The sequence below is a fragment of the Lissotriton helveticus genome, chromosome 5_1 (genome assembly GCF_964261635.1).
Source record: "Lissotriton helveticus chromosome 5_1, aLisHel1.1, whole genome shotgun sequence".
NCBI lineage: Eukaryota > Metazoa > Chordata > Amphibia > Caudata > Salamandridae > Lissotriton > Lissotriton helveticus.
Window position 1 is genome coordinate 338,274,392 of NC_136065.1, and position 27,599 is coordinate 338,301,990.

The 27,599-nt window shown below is 46.3% G+C and overlaps 1 protein-coding gene across 1 annotated transcript in view; it reads left to right on the top strand.

Moving 5' to 3' along the window:
• The first annotated feature begins 423 nt into the window (after positions 1 to 423).
• The window catches only part of LOC144754527 (uncharacterized), a 207,299-nt gene continuing 180,123 nt past the window's right edge, over positions 424 to 27,599 (top strand). Inside the window, exons 1-2 of the mRNA XM_078642446.1 lie at positions 424 to 677; positions 4,794 to 4,890. Coding sequence (XP_078498572.1) covers positions 658 to 677; positions 4,794 to 4,890 — 117 coding nt within the window. The 5' untranslated portion in view covers positions 424 to 657. The remainder of the gene's footprint in view (positions 678 to 4,793; positions 4,891 to 27,599) is intronic.

Sequence of the window (27,599 nt, forward strand, 5' to 3'; positions counted from 1 at the left end):
AAGTGTAGAGCTCTGCAAATTAGATATGAATTACACGCATGTCCCATACACAAAGGGCACTAGGTGTAACATACAATTACTAATAAAGAGTACAAGTAACCATTCTCTGAAAGCAGCTAAGACAATTTGAAAATTAAAATGGAAAAGTGTGATAAATATTCAGAAGCCAGATCCTACAAAAAGAAAAATTGTTGACATAGGACTCACTGAGTGGACATGGAAAGGTGAAAAATAAATGTTAAAGACCCTACTGCGCCCCTCACACGTACAAATACGCAATGTACGTATCAAAGCTGTATTTCTGACACGGTTTGACAATTCTGGAAGAGCGCAGACTCTTTCGTTAAAATGTATTTCGTTTTTAATGGAAAATATATATATATAAAGGATAGATACTGTCCCGAAAACTGCCGACAGTGGGACATTCTGCAATCGCTTTGCACAGGAGAAAACGCGCAGTCTCCTTCCTGTATTCATCCGTGGAGATTTTTCGTGACTACGGGGTTATGAGGAAGCCAGACCACGCCCGGAGAGTGGGCCTCCCGGCGGCTTCTAACATTTTCGGCCGTTTTCCCGTGCGTGGCCGCGTTGGCGCTGTTCCGTTCCCGCGGCCTGTGCGACTGGACGTAGCTCGGAGACCCCAGAGCCCAACCAGACATGGCGGACAGCGGCAGCAGGTTTGTTTACCTCAGAGGAGCCTTCTTTGAAACCTCTCTCCGAATGTCCGGCCCCCTTAGCAGCGTCCAACAATCCCTGCCCGAGGCCCCCTCACTGCTCCTCGGCTCTGAGCCGTCTCTGGCTCCGCCCCGTCGGTTTTTGAGGTGCTTCCAGCCCCCAACTGTCCCGAAAGCTGGCATTTGTTTCCCTTTACTGGTTCTCGCTCGTCCTTACTTCCCCTCCTGCATTATTCTCGTCAATCCCTGTGCTGCGCCACACTCTGAAGCCTGAAGACGCTGCGCGGGCTCTGCTCAGCCTCCTCTGGGGTCCGGTTAGAGCAGGCTCTCTGCCGCGGTCCACCTGCTGCCTCCATGTGTGCACCTCCGCACCCTGTTCTGCTTCCCCGACCAACCTCCCCCCATCCCCGTCTTCTCCACAGCATCCCTTTGCTTTCTAACTTTCGTGTCCACTTAAGCATTATGCTGCCTCTCTACCCCATTATCTATCCAATCACCCTACTGCTTCTGTATACGTCCGCCCGAACTCTCATGTCGCGTGACACGTGCCCAGGTTTTTCCACCGACATCATTTTGAATTGCATTATGGGGCTTGCAGTTTCGCTTCCTTTAGTTTTAGGTGAGAGCTATAACATAACCTGTTGGCTTGCAAATTGGGGTGAAGTCGTAGATTTAAGACGGTGGCCCCATTGAAGTGTTAGAAGAAGGTCAAGCAGGTTTGCTATAAAAATGACCGTATTAAAGTCAATGGAGGCATGTTGCTTAGAGGTTGAATATAGTTAAAAGAGGGGGACACCCCGAATTGACGAGTCTGTTAACACTGCAAGTATATATGCCAAGTAAGCAAAACAGTACTTGTGAAATTCTAGTGCTGAGAGACCAATTTTTAAATATATAGTTCTACGTACTTACAAGCTTTTGATAATGCATAACGGAGATTTACGAAAGTAAGCAGGAGAAATGAGTTCACCCCTTAACTGTCGCTGGTGTTGACAGAAGTTTCAAGGGAAAGAAAAGTAAAATAGCACAAATTTCCGCTTTAAAAAGTCGTGAGTCTCCACTCTGTGCAGCCTCACTTGAGTGTTGGCCTCTATAGGTTTAAAAGTCATGACCATTTCCAAAGCGTGAGGAGTTTTCGGTGAATTCTGGGGCAATCAGATGTTACAGGGGGGGGGGGGGGGGGACTGGGGACTGCCAACAGTGTCTCATGGTCACTGCTTCTATTCCACTACAATTGGTTGACAATACAAGTCCTTTTGGTTCATTTCACTTTCCAAGCGCAGCAAAGGTGTGCAGTTAAGTCGTATTCTAGGAGTTGAGAGTAGTGTATGACAGAAAGAAGTAAGTATACACATTGAATGCACCTAAAAGGAATGTGTGTCCTCGTGTAACGTAACTGGTGCGCCCTGATACCTGATTCGGTTCGGGTCTAGTTTGCGCTATATAAAACTCTGCAAAAAAAATGTGCAGTAGAGGTATATCTATTAAAAATAATAGGTATTTTTTTTGCACTTTGGAAAGTAGAGCATGTTAAAGTTATTGCCACAAAAACAAAAGGTAATAGCATTTTCTAGTGGTAAGATATAACCTAAAAACAGTCATAGTCGCAATGTAGGAGACGTTTAAAAAAAATAGCATATTGTCCTGTGTTCAGGCATTGTCCTTTGGTAATGGATTTAGGTAACATTGGATAGTCTGAGGAGCCCCCAGGTCTCCAGTACTTTACTATATAAGTGACACAAATCTTAGTTAATGGGATTAGACTGCCAAGCAAACTAAAACAATGCATCAAGCCTTCTAAGGTATTTTCTCTGCAGCTTTGGATGCTAGTAGAGGCAACAAAGAGGTTTTCAGCCCAGGTTTCCAATACTCTGAGAAAGTAGTCCAAAAAGTGATTAATACAAACTATCCAGATTGGACATGGGTATCCTACTCAAGTTGAAAAAAGTTAGTTGGATTGATTGCTTAAGCCTTCATGTCCAGTTTAATAGGGAGATTGGTGGTCCCATAGTTTGTGTTCAGGGCACTGGTGGCAGTTAAATGGGGGAGAGGACAGATATTTGAAGTTCTATTTTCTTTCAGTTCCACGAGTATCTGGCACATAAATGTTTTTTTCCCGTAAAGAGCATAGGTTTTAGATATGCAGGTTTAAGTATTATTAAAGGAAGGCACAGTATAACCACTTCCTTTAAAGGTAGCGGAAATCTCACATATATTTTTCTTGCGGAAAAGAAGATTTTATAGTTATGGCTAACGGTTAACCTTACATCATTTAAACCTTTGGGTTCTGTAGAGACATCTCAATTTTAGGGTTTACATCTTAATGCCTTGTTTCTACCTAATTATTACATTTAAAGGCTGTTTATCCTATATAGTCAATTTGCCCATGGAACAGCAAATGTGTAATTGGAAATTAATAACATGGCATATTCTCCTCCCACCCCCACCACAGTCACCTCTCTACAACCGTTTCGAAGCCAGTAGTAGAATTCTCCCAATGCACGCGAGGTAGAGATAATTACTGTTCAACATTATTATTCTTCATTCCATATGAGCAATATCAGTTTTTACAAAGTTTCGGGCTTGTGTGGTTCCGGACCAACACAGAAAGATAATGTGGACTTCTCTTGTAAAAACAAAGTTGCATTTTGTAATGGATTCGCTCTGGCTGTCAGTGGCTTCTGTGTTTCAAATTAGTTTCTAGACGTTTGGATGTTACTTCACAAATAGAATGTTTGCTTCATTAGGAGGGATGTTTTCAGCTTCCATTCAAGCAAGTTTCCCAGAACCCCTTCAATGCGGCGTACTGAAAAAAATATTCGAAGCCCTGGCTCAGAACAGGACACTCAGCTGTTGAAAGTCCAGGCATTTGTGAGAAGATGCAAGAAAGGAACACGTTGTGGATTAAGATTTTATACTTTCAATCGAGTAAAAACATTATTGGTTTACACAGAGTCAACACAAAAAAGAGCAAAGGCTAACATGTCGGTGTTTTATCCAACATCTTATTTACTTATTTCTTTATGATTATTCAAATGCGCACAAATACCCGGGTGTGCTGGTGCTGTAAATGGAAATGCTAAACTCACAAGATTATGGACTGAATGTTGCACAATGGCAAAAAATTTACCCCCAGTCACAGAGCTGGGTTTAATCCATCGTTATTTTGTTCACCAAGCCACCCCAGTTCAGACATGGCCACATGCAAATCAGCCTTGACCATTTTCCCTTATGGGAACAGTCCAACCCGAACTGCCAAACCATGTCTTCCCTTGACCGGAATCAAGCATCCTAGGACCGGTTTCTGGCTATCAGCCGTCTTCAGCCAGTATAGCTTGACTCCAGTGACTTAGTGAGCACGGGACCCACGTCTGGGCATATCCTTCCCACATAGGGTGAACAGCAAAACACACAAGATGATGGACGGAATGTTGCACAATGGCAAAATATTCACCCCCAGTCACAGATCTGCGTTTAATCCATCGTTATTTTGCCTCCCAATCCTGGCTGAAGAGGGCTGAAAGCCCGAAACCGGTCCTTGGATGCGCGTTTCCAGTCCAGGGAGGACCTGGCTTGGCAGTTTGGACTGGAATGTTCCCATGGGGCACAGGGTCAAGACTGATTTGCATATGGCTGGGTTCAAACTGGAAAGGCATGGTGAGCAAAAAAACGATGGATTTAGGCCCAGATCTCTGTACTGGGGTGAATGTATGACATTATTCTGCATTCTGTCCATCACCTGTTGTTTTTGTAAATGGAAATGCTCTCACTTCCTTAGTTCTGTTTTGGAATCCACATTTTTCTCTGCTTTACTCTTCACAGTTTTTCTGGTTTACTCGTAGTTGCTAAGCTATATAGATGAGGAACAATACATATTACTCAATTTAGTATAATAGGTGCACTATCATGTAATATATTCTGCAACATACGCTATGTCTGTAACAACAGTGATCTGTATGGACTCTGCACATGCTTGATTCAGCTGAAAACCAATACAAATAATTCTAATTTCCCTGCCTTTAATGAAATTATAAAGTTCTTTTGAGATATCAAGGTAAATATGATTTAGTCATTCATATTTTTCCAATGTTGTAATTTTAATTTTTTTATTTTGCACAGGGTGCTTATCGACCCACAGCAAAACGAAACTGGAGAACTCCCCATGCCGAATCTAACGCCTAGGCATCGTGAACTTATTCCCACACCTTTGGGGCCCGTAAGTACTGCTAAGGTTAAAAAACGAGTCAAAATTAAAAGTTCGTTTTTGGGGAGGGGGGGGGGGGGTTGGATAGAAGCATGGAAGACTCATGTGGTTTGGTAACAAAAATAATACTGTTCGTTGTTGTAGCAGAATTTATAGTTTACTGCAAAAAGACCTTCAGGTATCTCCTCTTTCCTTCTTGATATCTAGAACCAATATGTACTAGTTACTCTTCATGTACTTTCAGTATTCACACCTCTGGTAGTGTTTGGGATTATGTGCTATTGGATTTAGTGATTTACTAAAGAGTTTCAATGTTGTGGTGCTAACATGTCAGAAAACCATCTACTGTTCTATGTTATGGCTCTGGACTGTTGCTTAATTACGCCAATGCACTCTACTCTGTACCACTCCACTATACGCCCCTGCATTAAACCAGTCCACTCTATGAGACTCTAATCTACTCTACACCATTCCACTCTACGCCACAGCACATTACCCTGTGCCACTCCATCTTACCCCCTCTATGCACCATTTCCCTCTGCTCTGAAACAATCCACTCTATGCCACTGCACTCTGTGCGACTTTACTCCACTCTGTGCCATTCCACTCTATGCCACTTCACTTTACGCCACTTTATGGTAAACCACTACACTCTATGCCAATGCACTCTATATCACTCTACTCAAAACCAACGAGCTCTGTGCCACTGCACTCTTCGCCAATTTACTCTGCACCACTGAACTCTATGCCACTTTGCTCTACTCTGCAACACTCCACCCTGCGCCACTGCACATTACACCATTCTACACTACACCAATGCATTCTGTCACTGCACTCTAGGCCACTCTATTCTAACCTGCACCACTGTATTGTATGTCACTCTACTTTGCAATACTCTACACTATGCCACAGCACTGTACACAACTCTACTCTCCTTGACTGCACACTACGACTCTCTATCTGCAACACTTCACTCTCTGCCACTGAGCCCAACGCCACTCTACTCTGCACCACTGCACTCTATGCCACTGCACTCTAGTCTACGCCAATCTAAGCCAGTGCACTCCATGCCACTACACTGTGAGCCACTCTACTCTGCATCACTCTATGCCACTGCTTTCTACAGCAGTCCACTCTACATCACTGCACTCTACTCTTCACTACTCTGCGCAATGGCACTCTACGCCACTTCACTCTACTCTGTAGCACTGCACACTAGACCACTACACTATATGTCACTCTACACAAGTGCACTCTGGGCCACTCTAGTCTGCCCTGCACCACTTGAATCTACACCACTGCATTCTACAACACTGCAACACTCCACTCTATGCCACTCCACTCTATTCCACTCCATGCCACTCTCCTCTATGCTGCAAAACCTTCAGTCATGCTGAACAGCAGCCATGCTGGTGTTATTTAAACCATCTAAAATTAAATCCGGGGAAAACCGAGCTGATTTTGCCCGGTAAGAGTGAAATTGGCTGGAGCCCCAATTTCTGGCCCACGGACATGGGCCTTCCCCCAAAGAAATCACAAACAGTAAAGAGCCTGGGGGTTACTCTTAGCGAGGATCTTTCTTTACAATCTCAGATCGGTACGGTGGTGTCTTCTGGTTTTTTTCAATTGAGAAAAATCAGGAAAATTGCACACCTCCTCACCCACTCTGCCCTAATCCAGGTGGTCATGGCTTTAATCCTTTCCCATATTGATTTTTCCAACAGTCTCTACTTAGGCCTACCTATAGGCCAACTTAGAAGACTGCAGTATCTGCAGAATCAAGCCGCGAGACTGATATGTAACGTTCCCAAATGGGTCTCGATCAGATCTGGCTTGGAGACCTTGCATTGGCTTCCTGTGGCTCAAAGAGCTGAATTTAAAGCTGGCTGTATCATTTTTAAGGCTTTGCAAGGGAAGGGCCCTTCCTTTATCAAACAGCTGATTGGCAGATACGTTCCTTCACGTAGCTTGAGGTCAGCCCACAAAGACCTACTTGAGGTACCTCGCTTCAAGAAGAAACGACAGGGAGGCAGTAGCTTTCATTTTTTAGCAGCAACCCTGTGGAATTCTTTGCCGCCAGCTCTCAGGCAGTGCAAGGAGTTTCTTGCCTTTAGAAAGGCATTTAAAACGCACCTATTCACACAGGCATATTTGAAATAGAGACTTTTGTTGTTCTACCCTTGTTATGTCTTTTATCTCTTTCCAGCGCCAAGAAGCCTTCGGGCGTATGCGCGCTTAACAAATTTTAATTAACATAACATAACATACGTGGCTAAAAGACATTGCAAAGCCAATAGCTCTTGCACAGGCAAAACCTATTCACTTTGCCAATACTTATTTTAAAGTTGGTAGTTCTGGGACTATCTGGTTGTATTTGGTTTGACCTGTTTTAGTGGTAGAACGCAAAGCCAGGTTGCCTTCATGGCATCCATCCTCCTTTTTATGATCAGAAAATGAAGTTTACAAAAAACGTAACTAAGCCAACATTCATTCCGACAAAGAAGTTGTCGATTCCTGAATACAGTCATGAATCCTGCTGCTTACATACTGTTTAATTGGCAAGTGCTTCGATTCATCTCATACAAATGAAATCTATGAAAGCAGACCGTCCTCTTCAATTTTCTTATATATAGAAGTCCACATCCTCAACACAGGGCTGACTGCTACAATATTATTCTGTTTTGAAAGCCTCACCAGGTCTTTGTAAACTGACCTGAAATGACTAGCCTTCTCTCCTTCCACCCAAAGGCTGACCCAACCCATTCCAGTATTATCTGGCTTTGTATTGTTTTTTTATACTATAAAAAGGATAATATTGGAACCCTCCTGCCCACATCACTTCTGCTCCGCCCTATACTCATTAACACTTCTATTCAATTCAATTAAAAAAATCTTTATTCGGATAGAGGTGTATTCATAAAAGCACATACAACTCAATTTGTCTACTGCTCTGGATCCATGCCTTTACAACAGTGGGCAAACTCCTTCTGTTTCTATTTTGCCCATTAAACCATGTAAACGTAAAGTACTTTCCTTCCATTGTTTTGTCCTTGCTAACCACATTGTTTATTCACTTCCTTGTATCTGGCTCCCACAGAAAAAACTTCACATCATTCAAAAATTATTAAAATAAACAAATGCTGAATCCTCTGGCTGTAATTACCGTCCGATCTCACAACTCCCCTTTTTTCAGAGACTCTTATATGCCTTGTATTCAATGTAATCACCTTTTTCCTCTTCACACACAATCTTCTTGTACTCAACTCACAAACTTTATGATCTGTAATGTACATAACATTTGCGTTTAATGTCCTGTCTTTGTCTTGCAAACCACATAGCACTGTCCCACTATTAGCTGGATATGTGACTACTTCCATTCTTTCTTAAAGTTGTTGAAGAACTATGCATGCGCAAGCACTGCAAAATTATGCAAAATAAAAAACAATCACCAGTGTGGCCTAGCAGTAACACTAGGTAATCGATGTAAAATGAGCAAAGAAAAGGAAAGACTGTAACAAGAGCCAATAATTAACAAGCTTTGGCAAATCAAACAAAGCTTGTTAATTTACTCAAGTTATACCCAGAGAAATAATTCTATACATTGTAAGATTTCTTCAAGTTTAGCATATTTAAGATACTACCAAAGTACATATATATTTAATATGGAACGGATATAACATCATATTCAAATGTACCCAAGACACATAATTGAGAAGTTAATAATTTATTTTACTGACTCCTAGTCTCAGACTTTTGGGTGCTAAGTTTGGCCTGATTTTTAAAGTCACTATTACATTAGAAAGGACTGTGACTTTTGAGAAGTTGTTAGACAAACACCTTTGAAAGTTATGTGCTTCTTTGTTAGTTACTTTTACAAGCTTTGTGTGTGTTCTAAAACATCCTTGACATGCTGACAAAAATCTTTTCCATAATATTCTTGTGATCAAATTGTATTGTTTCACATCTGATAGCTCTCTGTCCTATATATTCATAAAGAAGGCCTCATAGACAGTATTCAAAGGGTTATCTTCACTTCTGCCTGGATTAACAAGCATTTACAATACAATAGGTCTCGCCTTCGCAAAAGTTAGAGCTATTGGAATGTAAATGACAAACTTTTTATTTATGTGTTGGTTTTGAAAACAGATAAATAAATGGCATTGTCATTTACAATGCCAATAGCTTAATCTCCCGCAAATGCGAGACCTATTGCATTTGCAATGCAATAGGTCTCGTATTTACGTGAGTTTGAGCTCTTGACATTGCAAATAACAATGCGTTTTATTTGTTTCAAAAATCAAAACCTAAATAAAAGGTCTCTCACACTGCTGTCTCTCACACTGCTGTCTCTCTTACACACACTGCTGTCTCTCTCACACTGCTGTCTCTCTCACACACCATGCTCTAGCTAGAACACACACACTGCTGCCTCTCACACTGCCGTTTCTCACACACTGCTGTCTTTCTTACACACAATGCTGTCTCTCACACTGCAGGTGTGGGATGTGGGTTTCCAGCTCATGTCTGGAGGGTGGGCGCTGCTGCGTTTCATGGGTATTTCTTTGTTTGACATACTCCCCAGGGCATTAGTGGGAGCTTCAGAAGCTTTTGTTTTGGGGGGAGGGATGTTGGGGATCAGATCTCAGCCCAAAGCCACAACCCCTCTTCATGACCTTGTGCCCTCATGCCTCGTAAACACAATTGTCTTATGATTTTGTCCCTTCATAGACACATCCCCTATAAGATCCCCCTCCCCCCATTGTGAAATGTATCTGCAAGTTGGCATGCCTGGGCAGTAATTTTGTGGCAGTCAATGGATCACTGCAAAAATGCAGTGTACAATTCATTCATTTTCTAGTCCACTGCAGGCAGAAAGCGGATCATGCAAAAACTGAGATTTTGCACCTGATTCACATTTGCATACTACGGCTAAGAAAAAGAAAATAATTGCCCACGCAAGCTGAGCCACACACACACACACACAGAGCCACACACACACACAGAGACACGCACACACACAGTGACACACACACACACACACACACACACACACAGCCAGATAAATGGTTTCCACCCATCAGTGTGTATGTATTTTCCACCTCTTACCAAGTTCCAGCACTTCTTCGAGCAGGAAGCGCTTAAAAGCGAGTCGGTTCTTAGGGGTGCTACGGAAAGTTCTTCACTCACGCACTCCCTCAAAGGGCCTTACCTGTGCCAGCACTTCTAAGAGTAGGAAGTGCTTAGAAGTAAGTCAATTGTACACAAGTTCATCGCTCACTCACGCACTCACCCAGTGCCGCCAGCGGCTTTTCCCGTTCCTGCCCTTCTTCGAGAAGGAAGCGCTTAGAAGCAGTTAATTTTTTAAAAGAAGCTACTCAAGTTCCTCATTCACCACTCACCCAGGGGCTTTACCTGTCCCAGCACTTCTTCGAGAAGGAAGCGGTTACAAGCAGGTAATTTCTACTCCAGCTCCTCGCTCACGCACTCACCCAGGGGCTTTGCCCGCCCATGCACTTCCTCGAGCAAGAGGCGCTCAGAAGCGGCTCAGTTCGTAAAGGAGGCTATTCAAGCTTCTCGCTCATGCAATCGCCCATGGGCTCTGCCTGCCCCTGCACTTCCTCGAACAAGAAGCGCTTTGAAGGAGCTCAATTCTTAAAAGAGGCTATTCAAGCTCCTCGCTCACGCACACGCTCAGTGGCTTTGCCCGCCTCTGCACTTCCTCGAGCAAGAAGCGATTAGAAGCGGTTCATTTCGTAAAAGAAGCGCATAGAAGCGTTCGCTCCCCAGTGCGGCGCTTGGCGCTAAGAATGCACACAAACGGAGCCGGGACCAGACCCCAAACTCATTTCACAGATTAATAATGCATAGGATCCTGCCTTTGCAGAGGTGAAAGGTCAAACCTCTGCCAGCTCAGGGCAGGCTCCATATGTTAGCAGGATTGCCCCTCCCACTACATACGAGTCCCTTTCAGCCCTTCTCTGTTCCCCTCTGACCTTTCTCTTTTTCTCAACTTCTCTGAGTCTCATACCAAGAGTGCCTGGAAGCAGCTTCGTCAGCAGCACATGTAGCGCTTTGTCAATACTCAAAAAACATAGAGCACCTCCTTCACAGCATAAGAAAAAGCAATCGTAACTATTTTTAGGTCTCGCTTTAGCCATTGCGTTAGCAATGCTTTGCGAGAGTATAGTAAGGGCTCGCAAAAATGCTACCAAAGTCTGCAGGCGGATCAGGCACAGTGCATGTGCGCCCGGCGCGCGCACCATTTGTCCGCCTGCAGTTTTTCGGAGAACTTTTGCGGCCGCTTTGATGTTCCCAGCCACTTCACGCGTGCGCTCCGCCTCTGCTGCCATATGGACACACATTAGATTACCATGCATCAGCACACCCCCTCACCCCATCCCCCTTATGCTGTGCCTCTCAGACACACACACAGCCGCACCCATGTACTTCACAGCTCTTTACAACAGAATTGACTTTGTAACTTTTTTTTTTACTCATTGTTAAAGCAATGTCCCTCCCACCTTTCTTTTGATCTCCGCTTTTCTTTTAACTTTAGGCAGGAGTTCTCACAGGCTCCTCTCTGCCTCCTTCCTTTAATGGCCCTCCCCCTCCCCCAGCCCAGAGTGCGCATCGCTTGTTGTTTGTGTCACCAGCATCTTTTTCCCGTTCTTGTGAACTGCACTCATTTTGGGGGGGGGGTGTGGTGCGTACCTCTTTACTGAAGAATGCCTCCTGTTTCTCCGCCTGCAGCATGTTGTTTGCACCTCACTATCCTGTAGGTAATGTTCCCCCCTTTTCTCTTACACGTGTCCCTGCCCACTCTCCATACTATAGCCCAAGCCATCATTGCTGCTTATTTATCTTATGCAACTAACAACCATTGACAAAGCCAGTAGACCCGACTTATTGTCAGTATGCTGCTACTCGTTGTATCATATATCTGGATGCAATGACAGAAACAGCCAAAATACAAGTGGGGCAGCACACTAAGCTAAGCACGATTTATTTTTTCTTTGCACGTTATTTAAGCCACTTCCTTTATCACATTACCCACGCTGCTGGCGTTATCCTTTCAATCCACTTTTTGCAGCTGTACTGTCCCTCATATTTTAACAAATTAAGGCATTATGTGGGGCTGTTAGGGCAGGACGATGGTAGGTGGTATTGCAAGTTATTTCACCCTTAACCCCCTCTCAACCCATTGTAACCTCCTTCAGCCCTGTGCACCCCTTCACACACTCGCACATAGCTGACCATCGCTGCGTGCTTTCTTCAGAGAAGCCAGGTATTCGATGGGCGTACACCAGCCGTGTGATGTGACTACAGGCCAGGCAATGTCCCCTAAGTGGCATGTGTTCAAACTATCTTTCCGCAGCTTGCCCTGTTTAGTCCCCCCATGTACCCAAATGTGCTGCATTCTACCGCATAATTTGGCCTCTTTTTATTTTAATTTTATTTTTTTATACCCAACCCTGCCGCATACTACAGCCCAAGCCATCGTTGCTGCTTATTTATCTTGTGCAACTAACAACCATTGACAAAGCCAATAGACCCGACTTATTGTCAGTATGCTTCTACTCGTTGTATCATATATCTGGATGCAATGACAGAAACAGCCAAAATACAAGTGGGGCAGCACACTGAGCTAAGCACAAACTTTTTTTTTTTTGCACGTTATTTAAGCCACTCCCTTTATTCCATTAACCATGCTGCTGGGGTTATCCTTTCAATCCACTTTTTGCTGCTGTACTGTCCCTCACATTTTAGCAAATTAAGGCGTTATGTGGGGCTGTTAGGGCGGGAAGATGGTAGGTGGTATTGCAAGTTATTTCACCCTTCACCCCCTCTCAACTCATTGTAACCTCCTTCAGCGCTGTGCACCCCTTCACATAGCTGATCATCGCTGCATGCTCTCTTCAGAGAGGCCAGGTATTGGATGGGCGTGTCTCCTGTTAAGGGGCGTCATTCATTCCAGTTACCTTACACAAGGTCACATTCATTTTTATTGTCCCGGGAATATTAGCTTATTCGTCCAGAACTATAGGATTTCGACCGACTCCGTGACTCGAACCCGATTCCCAGTTCTAAAGTCAGCAGGTCTGGCCATTACACCACATCCTAGGGTCAGGGGAGAGGGGCAGGCAATGCCACATGGAGGCTCAGCTCGTCATGGGCTCAAGGTGCCAACAGGACCTTTGGCTGAGCCACAGTCAGGCATCTTACCCCTCCTCCCCCCCACTTACCCCTCCCCCCCACTTACCCCTCCCCCCCCTCCCAGGATTCAGGGAGCTGAGCCGAGCGTGCCAGGACCTCTCTACAGGCCTCTGGTCTGCTGATGTGGACGGCATTAAACGAAGTGTACTGTAAGGTGATGCCACAAGTCCTCGCTTCCTTCCTGATGGCTCTGCGCAGAAGGCGTCTCTTCTCCTTCTCTGTACATCTATCTCCCGTAGCGCCTCGCGCTGCACACAGCTGCTTTCTCCTAGCGCTGCATGCTTCCAGCAAACTAAAGCCTCACTAAAGCTTGACGATGAGTTTAAGCGCAGTGGAAGACCTTTTACAATAGTTGACTAGTTATCTTTCATTTGTTTATTGGTGCATTTGGATGTTAAACAGGTACTGCTAATAAGGTGAAATCTTTGCCCAGATGGTGTTACCGTGAGTGAAAAAGACCAAATAGTTAAGTAAACAAAATGTGTTGCATTATGCTGCGTAATTTGCCTTTTCTTGCCATATAATTTAGCGGCATACTTTGGTCCATCACTGCCACATAATCCCAGTCGTCCTAGATATAATGTTCTAGTTTGACCACTATTTCTATGTCAGGAGAGTTTAAAAGCTCAGAAATAGACATGTGCATACTTTTGTAATCGTCTAGCGTAGGGGCGGCATGTCGGGGTCTCGCATGTGACCTATTTTACATCTATTTTCTCACATTTCGCTTGTTTTTGTAAATACAGTTGGGTAATTTTAGGTGGCTCCTGGACATGTCACAGCAGCTTCTTTTGGCGTCTCAGGTATAATCACCCTTAGATCTCAAGAGGCTTACTCTCGGGTCTCACCGGAGGGTCACTTTATTATCTCACATGAACGTCATTTGAGGATATAATGTGAGGGTCACTTTGAGAGCTAACATGAGGGTTATTTTATTAAATGCTTTAGATTTCACAGGAGTGTCTCCATCAGCCGGCCGATTAATCAATGTACTGGTACACTGCTTCTTGCCAGTGGCGATAGATGCAAAGCGGAAGTGTGCCTGGGACTTATTGAGGCTTAACAGCAGTGCAAGGTATAACTCGGACCGACCGTCAAGGGGGAGCAGGGAGTCTAGAAATACATGCTTCAGAATATGAGCATAAACTGTGTGCTTCTCAGAGCTAACAACATTATACTTATCTGTGCCCCCCACACACACAGCCACACACACACAGCCACACACACACAGCCACACACACACACAGCCACACACACAACCACACACACAACCACACACACACAACCACACACACACCACCATACACATACCACCATACACATAACCACAAACACAACACACACAATCACAAACACAACACACGCACAACCAACACCACAACCACATACAATAACACACACACAACCACAACCACACACACAACCACACACACAACCACACACACAACCACACACACAACCACACACACAACCACACACACAACCACACATACAACCACACATACAACCACACACACACAACCACACACAGAACCAACCGTCACCAAACGCAGACACCATCAGTCATCAGTGCACGCTTTCACCTGGCACAAACACCACCAGCCGTCAGTGCATGCTTTCACCAGACACAAACACCACCAGCCGTTAGTGCACGCTCCCACCAGGCACATACCACCAGCCGTCAGTGCGCGTTTTCACCAGGCACACACATACCACCAGCCGTCAGTGCATGCTTTCACCAGGCACACACACACCACCAGCCGTCAGTGCACGATTTCACCAGGCACACACACACCACCAGCCGTCAGTGCATGCTTTCACCATGCACACACACACACACCACCAGCCGTCGGTGCACGCATTCATCAGACACACAGCACCAGCCGTCCGTGCACGCTTTCACCAGACACACACACCATCAGCCGTCAGTGCACACTTCCACCAGGCACACACACCACCAGCCGGCAGTGCACACTTCCACCATGCACGCACACCACCAGCCATCCGTGCACACATCAGTTGTTAACGCATCCACAATTAACTATTGTAACAATAGCAGTATGGCGCACTTTACTTTTAAACATATTCATTTAAAGCGCAGCATGCCACCATTGCTACAAAAATAAATAAAAAAATGTTTGGCCTACAATTTATAGACTTTTGTTGCAATTAGTGTTGCAATTGGTGTTGCAATATTTAGCAATGCTAATAGCTCAAACTTAATTAATGCGAGACCTATTGCATTGTAAATGCTTGTTTTGTCTTTACCATCCCACCCCCGATTCCCCGAAGTGTCAAGGAGGCGCTTTATAATGTACTCACTCGCACACGTATAGAGGCGCCTGCTCTCCCAGGAGATTGAATTACAAACTCTTAACCAGTAAAACAACTCTGTGAATTATATGACCAGTCGCGGATTGTAATATCAGCTGCCATCGGGGCTGACCCAGGTTTTCATCGCTCCGAGGTCGACATGATAATTATCACGCGAGGACCGCCCTTACGCAAACATTTTCACAAGAAATCCTGTGGTGTGCTCCCAAATCCCAGTGAATCGCCTTTGCCGTCCCACGTGGACGGGCTCGGCCTGCTTTCCTTTGGTTTGTTATCTTTATGAGGCCATCTGTTTGATCCCATAAAGATAACAACGCTTTTACGGCAGAAGGAAGGCAAGCCTGTCCGTCCAAGTGGGACGGCAGAAAGAGAGAAAACTTTCGGGGTAGTAAGATATGAGCCTTTTGGCATGCATATTCACTCACAAACTGCTAAAACCAGCACATACAGCAGTTGGCATCCTTACCATGCATTTATTATAGCGCTGACAATAACAGGCTCATAGTTGTTAACAATGAGTATATTGTCAGCAAACATTTGTTGGGAAAAAGCATTGCACAGAAGAACCTCCAAACGGGAAGTAACCAGCTTGACAAGACCCAGGGCGAGATCCCAGGCAATTCCGCGCCACAGGTGGTGCCAGCAAACAAACAGATTCTTATAGTTTGGTTCATGAATGAAGTCATTAGCAGTGTGACTGTAAACATAAAAAAACAAGCATTCTCAATGCAACGGGTCTCGCCTTTGCAAAAGTTATAGCTATTGGCATTGTAAATGACAAAATTGTTATTTATGTGTTGGTTTTGAAAACAGATAAATAAATGGCATTGTCATTTACGATGCCAATAGCTTAATCTCTCGCAAATGCCACACAGAAACACAGAGACCCACACAGAAACACACAGACCCACACACACACACACACACACACAGACCGACCCACACACACACAGAGCCCCCCCCCCCACAAACACACACAAAGAGCCACACACACAGAGCCACACACACAAACAGCCACAAGGATAGAAATGAAATTCAAGGACAGATATTACTCCAATCTTTCTACGAGAGGGTACATTCATGATTAACAGATGTCAAAGTAAAAAGTGACCACACCCGGGAAACAGCCCAAGGCTTTAAAATGTAACCCCCAAATCACTAACCGCTATTAAGAGTCCACCCTTACACAAAGTGGGACAAGTGCATAATTAGCATGCTGGAACAGGTTTACAAACCAAACCCTACCATAAGGGCTCATACACACAGCCACATTCACAAGCCACTTTTGAACTACGTATGAAGTTTTTCGGAGAGATGGGCACCATCACATGCACAGACATGGACAAGCGCACCCAGGCGGTCCGGCTGGGAGACTTTTCGGCTGCCTCATTACCTGTCACTTGTGGTGTTCCTCAGGGTTCTTCTCTTTCTCCTCTTCTGTTTAATCTCTACATCTGTCCTTTGATTTTTGCTCTCCAGCAGCTGGAGGTCACCGTTTTTAACTATGCGGATGACCTCCAGCTTATCTTTAATCTCTCTTCCTCTCCTCATTCTATTTCTAATTTTCAGTCAGTTATGGTTTTCATCAGGGACTGGATGAATCACAACCACCTAAAGTTGAACCCGGATAAGACCGAGCTGGTTCTTACGGGTGGTTGCTCCAGTCCCTGGAATTCTTTATTTTGGCCTTCTTCTTTTGGGCCCCCTCCTTCTCCTTCTGCCTCAGTCAAGACATTAGGTGTCAAACTCAATAATCAACTCACTCTTCATTCACAAGTTAGTCATGTTGTTTCCTCTTGTTTTCTCACTATTCGCACTGTTTCTCGCTTTTTTTCTCCTCTGGCACTCAAGCTGATTATGTCCGCTCTTGTTGTCTCCCGGCTGGACTACGCAAATGCCCTGTACAATGGCATTCCAGCGTACAGCCTACGGACAAAACCAGGCAGCCCGACTTATTCATGGCCTTTCTCGCTCGCATCATTGCACTCCTCTTCTGAAGGCACTTCATTGGTTGCCGGTTAAAGAGAGGGCCTTGTTTAAGTTGGGTTGCATGGTTTTTCATTCACGGCGGGGCTCTGCTCCCGCCTTTATTTCTTCCATGATCAGGGAGTATATCCCCACTCGAGAGCTTCGCTCTTCTTCCCAGTCCTTGTTGGTGGTCCCCCGCTTTAAGCGCAAGAAGTGGGGTGGGTCGAACTTTTCTACTCTGGCACCCACTTTTTGGAACTCTCTACCGGATCACCTAAGACTGGCAACACACTACCTTCCCTTTCGGAAGGACCTTAAAACCTTTCTTTTTAAACAGGCCTTTCCCTTGTGATATGCTCTCATTTCTCCTTAGGCCTATCAGTTTTTAGGTGTGGTGGTCACTCTCCCCCACTGATACCCTACCCTCCATAGCGCCAAGAAACCGCTGGTGAATGCTGCGCTCAATAAATATTTTAAATTCAAATTCAAATTCAAGGTGAACATAGTCTTTCATACACCCACAGGCGCACACACACACGTGCGTCCGTGGGGAGGTCTAGATCAGCTTGTGCTGGCAGTCGAATGAGGGGCCTGGTGTAATCGTAGACTGAGGAGCGTTGCGGGTCACGCCGTGTTTCGCAAGGCACACTAGAGACTCTGGCCCCCATCTCCAGCATCAGCTCAGCTCTACCTCCTGCACAGATAGCGGGCCCTCAGACTTTGTCCCCTATCAGCAGCGGGGGGCACTTGGGGAGGAAATCTCGTTGGTCAGGCAGACCCACCTGACTGTGAGTGTGGTGAACAGAGTGAGACCCTCGTGGCTGTGAGTATTACGAGAGGGACCTCGCCGTCGAGAGTGCTGTATGCAGCCATTAGCCTTGGCTACATGGGCGTCCATGCTGTGTGTATCCTCTCCTCCCCTCCCCCTCAGCATTAGGTTCAGCGCCTGGAAGTGCCCTAACTTCACTCGGGCTGTGGCCGTCAAGGGCGGTCCCTCGACGCCTGGAAGGAGGGCCAGTTACCAGACTGGCCCCTCCCGGGCTTGTTCTGGTTCAGTTCCCTTGGAGTTCAGTTCCCGTGGAGAAGTGTGGCTCACTGGTTAGAGGAGGCAGACCTGGAAGCAGACGTCAGCCCGGGACCAGGGTTCAATTCCCGGCTCGGCGGGGTCTTGAGTCCTAAAATGTCCATGGACTCGACAATTCTCGCTCCGGTGCCTACTCGATTCACGGGTTCACACTCTGCGACTCTGGGCAATAGCTTGCTTAATCTCCACAACGGCCCCTCGCGGCGGGATGCCTGGCTTTCACCTTTCGGATACCCTGCCAGGGTTATCTCACAGGGGAATACCAGGACGGGTTCCCTAAGCAAGCGCTTAGAAACCGCTTGGTGATTTGCGCTATATAAATTCCTGTACATTTACATTTACATTTGTACATTCCCTGAAGTCGGGCCGGGGTGAGGGTACAGCGATCTCTGTTTACATCTATAACCCTCCCCCTCCCTCCGGGCTGGCCCGCCCCTTGGACAAGCATGGCCAGAAAAACAGGAACCTGCTGAAAAGAACAGGCAAACCGCAAGGCACTCACGCGGGAGGACAAGCAGGACAAACGAGAGTGTGTGTAAGAAAACACTAAAATATCCTGGGCCACAGACTACAATGCTCCCCCCCAGTCTCACAAACATACACCACAATGCTAAGCCCCCAGTCTCACAAACTTACAGACCACAATGCTACTAAGCACCCTCACCCACCCTCACTAACAATCTCCCTGCCCTGAAGACCCTCTCTTCAACTCATGGACATCCACCATCACTCACTCACTACAATCACGCTACCTCTATCATTACTCTCCGTCGCCAAACACCCACCACCCACCACTATCACATCAACTGAGCACACCAGGAGCGACAAACTCACAACTAACAATCCCCACAAAGCCGATCTTGACAGTTTGGTCTCTAACCTTAGCCCTCCTGCGACTGTAATCCCCTCAGACACTCCCCTCCCTACCCCATATAATCTGAACCCTCCCTCACAATCTTCCTCGACCCCCTACACAGTCCCTGTTCCCCTGACCCTGACTCTCCCCGGGTCTAACGCCATTGCCAATCCTGTGGTCTCTCTCCCCCCCTCCTTCCTCTGCACACTCCCCTTCCGCTACTGCACTCCCACATACACAACCTCCTTCACCGCTAATCTCTCTGACATGACCCAGAATTCTGACGCCCTGCCTAGAATTTCTCTCCCTCCTCACCTGGACACTAGTCCCACTTCTCTTCCTCTGAACTCGTCGAATTGGAACATGACAAATACGGCTCCCTGTGTACAAACTCCCCCCTCTCCTAATCCCAGGGACTCCATCCTGTCCCTGACCCCTGTTAAATCTCCCTCCATAGACCCAAGCCAGTCTCGACCCCTGCCTAAAACCTTAAACTTTTTCAGCTCTATAACACAGCAACTGAACAGAATGGAGATGAAAATTAACTCCCTTACTGCTGATTTCCTTCACTTACAGCAAAACCTCCTCCTCAGAGCCAAGCCGCCGTGCTCCCTCCCCCTGGGTATTTCTGCCCCTACCCCACTCAATACACCTCCCAAGGCCCCACTCAATACACCTCCCTTGGCCCCCCAGAGCAACCCTCGACCCCCAAGCCCTGCAGAGAGTCAGGTACTTAGACCCAACTGGGATATCCAGCCCTTTTCGCTACCGAAACCAGATGAGATCAATGACTCTTACCTCGCTTCCAAACAGAAGTCTGCCCCTTTCCACATCCCTGTTAATATTGGCACTAACAGAATTCCCTAATACTATCCACTCGCCTAGACCCCCTGCTCAATACACCTCTATCCACCTAACTCCCCCCATCACCGAGGCTCCCCGTCCTCTCTCTTGTTTGCTCCTCAAATGCAGATCAGCAGGACAACACGCTACTGACATTGCTGAAGCTCTTCTCGCTGAAGAAATTGACATTGCTTTCCTCACTGAATCCTGGCTCAATGCCCACTCTACCCCCATTCTTGACATTCTCACCCCCAGGGTACAATATAATCAGACAAGACAGGCCGATCAAAACAGGGGGGGACTAGACATCATCCACAAAGCTGGAATACAGATTACCAAACTCAAACCTGCAGAATACCTATCGTTTGAATACGTGGGTGTCAAACTCACCACCAAGGGCACCTCATCCATCAAATTTCACATCATCTACCACCCGCCTGGAGAACATACTCTTTTTTCCGAAGAACTAACTGACCTAATAAAACGGTTCTCCTTGACAGATACCAAAGACGTGTTCCTGGGTGACCTCAATATCCACTGGAATGACCCAAAAGACTCCACTGTCCCGAACCTATCCAACCTTCTGGAAATACATAACCTCAAACAACTCTGCAATAAGCCAACTCACAGCACAGGTGCAACACTGGATGCGATCATTACCAACAACGAACTGGTCTCTCTGAGAGCGATTTTTCCCATTGACTGGTCCGACCACCACCTCATTCTGTTCAGGATTGACACACCTGTCAGCCACCAACCTATTTGTGACGTCAAACCTAAACTCTTGACCAGAAACATCAAAAAAGTCCCTTTATCCGAACTTGAATCCTTGATCGATCCCCATCTTCAACTCCATCCCTCATGGACGGCTGATGACCTCACTACATACTTTAACAAAAAAATGACAGAGGTTTTAGACCAAGTAGCTCCACTCAAACTCAAACAACAAAGGCGAAACAAATCGAAACCCTGGTTTAACGTGGAGCTGAACGATGAACGGTGTCTCCAACCTCCCATTCCTTGCAAAAACATTGGAGTCATGTTTTCTCCACCAACTCAATAAACACATTGATGAGTTCAACCTCCTCGACGCCTTTCAATCGGGATTCAGGAAAGGCTGTAGCACGGAAACAGCCATACTTAACGTCTCTGACGACATTCGCAAGGCCTTAGATGATGGTGATGCCTGCCAACTCATCCTTATTGACCTCTCTGCGGCATTCGACACAGTAAATCATCCAGCTCTCCTGGAGACCTTGTCGAAGCGCTCCGGCATGAATGGTACTGTACTAAAATGGTTTTCCTCTTTCCTCCAACATCGCTCGCAACAAATTAAAATCAACTCTTGTCTCTCGAAGCCAACAAAAGTCACACTTGGGGTACCACAAGGCTCGATCCTCTCCCCGTCCCTCTTCAATCTCTTCATGGAGCCCCTCACAATCATCTTGAAAAAAGCTGGAGTGAGTTACCACCTTTACGCGGATGACACCCAAATCTATTTCAAAATCAAGTCTCCTGATGACATCCAACACCTCAATGCCACTCTAATGGAGATCCAAACTTGGTTCAACGTTAAACACTCAAAGCTCAACCCAGATAAAACGGAGCTGATCCTATTCTCTCCAAAAAGCAACCATCGTCCTATCCAAGAGTGGATCAAGAATCTGGTTGACCTAAACTGCCCCCTAGATCTATCCGACTCAGTTAAATCTCTAGGCATCACCCTTGACAAGAACCTATCAATGGAGACCCACATCAAAAGCTCAGCAATAAATGCTCTTTTCTCTGTAAAACACCTCAAGAAATTGAAACCTTTTCTTCCCCATGATGACCTCAAGACAGTAGTTCAATCCCTGGTTCTCTCTAAAATCGACTACGGAAACGCCATCCTTACAGGGACTCCAAAAGGTCACCTAGCCCCTCTAAGGGCAGTGCTGAACATGGCCACTCGACTTGTATCTGGAGTAAAAAGATTTGAACACATCACTCCAGCTCTCAACTCCCTCAAATGAATTCCCATGGAAGGGAGATGTATTTACAAGCTGGCCTGCATTACACACAAAACCATCCACTCTCCGGCCCCCAACTACCTGAACAAAAAACTGGTAAGAGCAGGTCAAGCCAGAACACTGAGAAGCTCCAACTCACTCCTTCTCATTCCGCCAAAAATTAAAAAGAAAACCTCCCAATACCGATCGTTTTCTGGCAACGCTCCCAGGATATGGAACGCTCTCCTTGGAGTCCTCAGATGCAACCCCTTGTTCTCCTGTTTCAAAAGTGACCTCAAACTCCATCTCCTTAACAAATACTTTCCTGAACAACGTCAACTAACCTAGACCTCAATATTCCGAGTTGACTCCCATTCAAGGATTGTTGGTGAACGGACTATGCTAATCACCTTGTTTGTTTTCTTTTTTCTCTCCCCCTCCGTTGCACAGCTATTTATTGTTCATGCTGTATTCTTTATCTGTGGTTTGCTTACTTACGGTGAGCCTTCTATATAACGTAAGGCCCTTCTGTTTTTCACAGTGTGTATGTGAAGCGCTCTGATACCTACGGGTCTAGCTAGCGCTATATGAAACTTTAAAAATAAATAAATAAACGGGGAAGCGGGGGGTTTGTGGGGTATAATACACTATGATTACTATTTGAGTCGTGAGTACCCCCTCTGAACATCACTAGTGTGGGGTGATGACCACAGCACCCCTGGAATTGCGCCGCACACCGGCTCAGCTCCACATATTACCATAGCGCCGCGTGCTCTGAGGAAGAGAATGCACACGCTCAGTAGCTCCGAAATGAATTGCCTCAAGGTGCTACGATCTCGGAGGACTGGGCGCATTGGGGATATCTGTGTGCGTGGACGGGGGAGGACCTGCGTGTTTTAACCTAACGCACAACAGTTCTTTACACGCACCACCACAAAGAAGGCACGCCGGGACTCAGGGGGCAACTTGTCAACTTCCTTTAAATCCGAGCATGTTCCGGGAGTCGAGGTTCTGGTCGGACTTACCAGACAGGTCGCGGTACTTCGGAGGCTGAGCGCGTTTCCTCTTGTGTCTCCGGGCATGACCCTTCGGTCCCCTTCTAGGCTTCTTCCTTAGTGCCCGATGCTCCAAGGCACGTTGCCTCTCTGGGTCAATCGACAAGCTGCCTTTGTCCTTGAAACGCTGCCCTTCCGCCTTCTGCCTCTCTCTGGGCACGTGGCTCACTTGGTCTCTCCAGGCACCCTGACTCTCTCCGTAGGCACACTGGCTCACTCTGGGCACGCCGTCTCTCTCTGAGCACCCTGAATCTCTCTGTAGGCACACTGGCTTTCTCTGGGCACGCCGTCTCTCTCTGGACACCTTGACTCTCTCCGTAGGCACACTGGCTCTCTTTGGGCACGCTGGCTTCTGGGCACACTGGCTCTCTCCGGGCATGCTGGCTCTCTCCGGGCACACTGGCCACTGCAGATAAAAAAACACACACACACAATTGACAATGCATGTCCTTGGCGCAACTGTATATTAAGGATCCAATAAAAGATGTGGATTTTCCCAAAAATATTTAAATAAAGATAGGAATGCCACTTCATGAGGTATTTTGCAGTGGGCAGCTGTTTGCGTGGATTCGGATGTTGGGGGGGTAGAGATTAGGGTTACCACGGACGCCTCAGAATCAGCATTGTGCACTGTGATCTTTCCATTCTTTTTAAAATTTATTTTTAAACACATAATTACAGCTTAAAAATACTCTACATGTTGCGATATGTTCCTGGCCCCGACCCCGGGATTGTGCTCACCGGTGTACAAGTGCACATCATACATGCAACAATATTTAGGAAATAACGGAATGCCAGAGCAGGAAGAGGAGCTCAGATTTATTAGAGAGGGGAAATATGCACTGGGAAACGAGGGCAGAGGAAATGACGTCTGAGGAGACTGCAGTGAAGTATTGGCAAATAAAACCAGATTAAGGCAGGTGCTAGGTGGAAGTGCAGAAAGTACGAGCACTTCCGCCTCCATTCCCCACAACAGTTAAAAATGAAAATGAATGAATACGGCACGCGAGGGCAACAGGCAGAATGAAAAATGTACGGACATTACATTGTGTTACATCATAGTAAATATCCAGGAGTTGTTTAATCGTTTACACAGCGTGGACGAAGCTAATTATAGCCTGTACATAAACCTGCAGCAAGACGAGATGAGAAATGTACAGAATGGGGCTGCTAAACGAATTCACTACACTTCCTTTCTGACTGTTCCCCATTCAACCCACGTGTCAGTATTACTCCTATTGTCCCCCACCTCCGGTCTCCATCGCACATGGAGCGGAGTCTCAACCATGGAAGGGGATCGGACACAGGCACACACGACAGCAGCTGGGGCTTCTGTGCCTGACTTACTGCTGGCATAAAAGGTTCCTCATCTTCTTTATGGGCCCTTCTGGACCCATAAAGAAGATAAGGAACCTTTTACGCCAGCAGTAAGTCAAGGAACCATGTCTGAAAAGGATGGGACTTACAAAGAAAGAAGAACGTCACTAGGACCTCTCCTCCAATGGCTGGCCACCGTTTTGCATGAACGGTGATGCCAGCCAATGGAGAAGATGGGCGGGGCTTAACCCTAGTGATGTACACTCTAAAACATAAAATCTCGTGACCTCGACTGCGCATGTGCGCAGTACGCCATGCGAGACCTAAAAAGGAGGCACAAACCGCTTTAGAGAAAATATGTGCCTATCACTTGACTAAACGTGTCATCTGTACATTAACTAGCGCTCAGGCAGCAGCTTTTTTGAAACTCCATCCTCTGGCCCACCTGCATTGCTCACCAAGGGCACAGCTTTTAAAACAAGCCGCCCTGCTAGTTTGCTAAGCGAAGTTCCGCTATGAAGCCTTCATTAAAGGGGCAGTCTCACATTATTTTTCGACCATGAGCCCCACTCTCTGCCCCCCCAGCTGAAATCTGGGGAGGGCGTACTACAACCCTAGAAGGAAATTGGAGGTCGGAGGTCCTTGTTTGCACCAGTCAGATTAAGACTGGCATCATCCCGATACCAGTGCTTCGTCTCCGGTGAAGTGGAGCAGCCTCACCCTGCACACAAGCATGGAATGTCCCTATGAGGAAAAGAGGGGCAGGGTATCATTTGCACATGTCTGGAGAATGTGTGTGAGGGAATCACGAGGATTCATACATTTTTGCTTTAAAATGTATCTGGAGGAAATGTATTGGACTGAAAATTTTCTAAAGTGTATCCAAAAGGCGTAGAGATATGTGGCGTCATTTCCATCTTTGTAACCAATGTTGTTATTTTTCTGGCACTAGTAACGTCCCTTTCACCAATAAAGTATGGATTTAAATGTCCCAACAAGCAAAGGAGTGCCTTTAAAGGGGACATTGGGATCTTAGTACCAGTGTAAGGTAAAGCAATATTAAGAAGCCCTAAGGCCATCGTGCGCTCTGTAACTGCCCTCTAGTCCTACAGCCACTGAGTGGTTGCGTCATTGGCCTTTAGCCTACGAAGGCAGCACAGAAGCGTAAAAAGCACAATTGCATACTGAATGTTGCTAAATGTCCTGTCAAAATGGATCGTACTTTTAGGACCCCGTTTTCTCTCGTGGGTCGATGGAAGGTCTCGAGCCTTTTGTTTGCTTCACACTATCAAAATGCAGGAACCCCAGAGAGTGAAGGTGGCCACAATGGCGAGATTTACATGATGCCGTGAAACACGACGACAGAGAAAGCTGCAAAGCGCAGAACGTCAGATCCATGCCTGTCCTCCCACTCTGCGTGCACAGAGGCGCTCTTCCCTGGAATCCGAAACAGCTTGTCATAACGCTTCTCAACACGTAAACATCGCCTTATAAATTGCCATGCCTCTGTCCTAAATAAGGAACAAACACAAGCTCAGAAATGTCTTCCAAGGGCTTGCACTGGCCATTTTCGAGCTGCATTTCCACCGCCAAACTAGAACATTCTTTAAATAACATAAACCTCATGGTGGGGGCGGGGGGTGGGGCGGCTTCTCCGCAAAGCGTTTCTTCCTTCACACGAACACCCACTGCCCCTACAGAGACACATTCGGGCGTTTGGGTGGCCGTGCTATGCCACGCTGCAGCTGACTCAAAACAACCCTCAAATGAAAAACACGATCTGTACATTTATTATTATGGCGCCTCGGGCCTTCCGTGTTGGTGTGTGTCCGTGTCTTTCTGTTTCATTGGTGCAAACTTCGTTTACAGCAAACACCATTTGCAATGAAAGTGTGGAGTTGAGTCTGCTTGCACTAGCCCTTTCTGTGCCACATATTTGCACCCGGGAAAGTGCCGCAAGGACACACTTCCTACCCTTTTGACTGCACGTCTTTGTGAACGGGCCATGGAGCATGTCAAATTCACATGCTAAGCAAATTTAAACCAAGAAAAAGCAAGCCCTCACCAGGCAGCCGCGGCACCGGCGCTTTACTTATAACATTAAAAGTAAAGTGTGGGTGCCGCTTATATGCAAAGTCAAGAAATAGATGTTTTTTCTATTTCTTTACTTTTGGTATAATCGTGGCACCCGCGCTTTATTTTTAATGTTAAAGGTAAAGTGCGGGTGACGCGATTATACCAAAAGTAAAGAAATAGAAAAAAACATCTATTCCTTTACTTTTGGTTTAATCGCGGCACCCGCGCTTTACTTTAAATGTTAAAAGTAAAGCGCGGGTGCCGCGCTTATTCCCAAAATAAAGAAAAAAGAAAAAAAGTTTGCCATGACGGCAGTAAGTCAAGTGAGCCAGTCCAAGTGGGACGGCTCAAAGAGAGAAAACTGTACGTCAGAGGATGCTCTTTCCCAATGGCCTGCCACCGTTTAGCATGAAAGGTGATGCCGGCCAATGGGAAAGAGGGGCAGGGCTTAAAGCCTGCTAGTGAATCTCCCTCAATCTCATTAGATCTCACCAGCGAGACTGCGCATGCGCAGCCATCGCAGGCTTCGACCTAAAAATAGTTAGGTCGGCTATATCCCATGATACGACCTCATCCATCTTGGTAAGTGTACGGGGTTGGGGAAGGGCCCCTGGTTATAGATGAGTGCTTCTATCACAGGTGAGGACTCTAAGGCAGTGTCTACTGAAGGAGAGGCAGTATGCGATGGTAGTCTTTTCAAGGAGGGCTTTATTTTTATAGGAACAGTATAGGTTTTACGGTGTCGGCTCGTGAGGCGCTCCCGCGCAAAGGCTGCAGGGTCGTAGGGTGTACTCCGGGGAGGATCCAGGGTGCCTGGAACAATGGTCCGTTCTTCTCCCGAAGACAGCTCCGTCCGTACCGTGGGGGAGAATAGAAACCGGATGTTAGGGTCATATAATCCTCACGTTCTCAGGGACCGGGGGGTGAGGGAGACCAGTGCACTCGTGACTTTACAAGAAAGGATTTACGTGCCGGGTAGGTGCTCG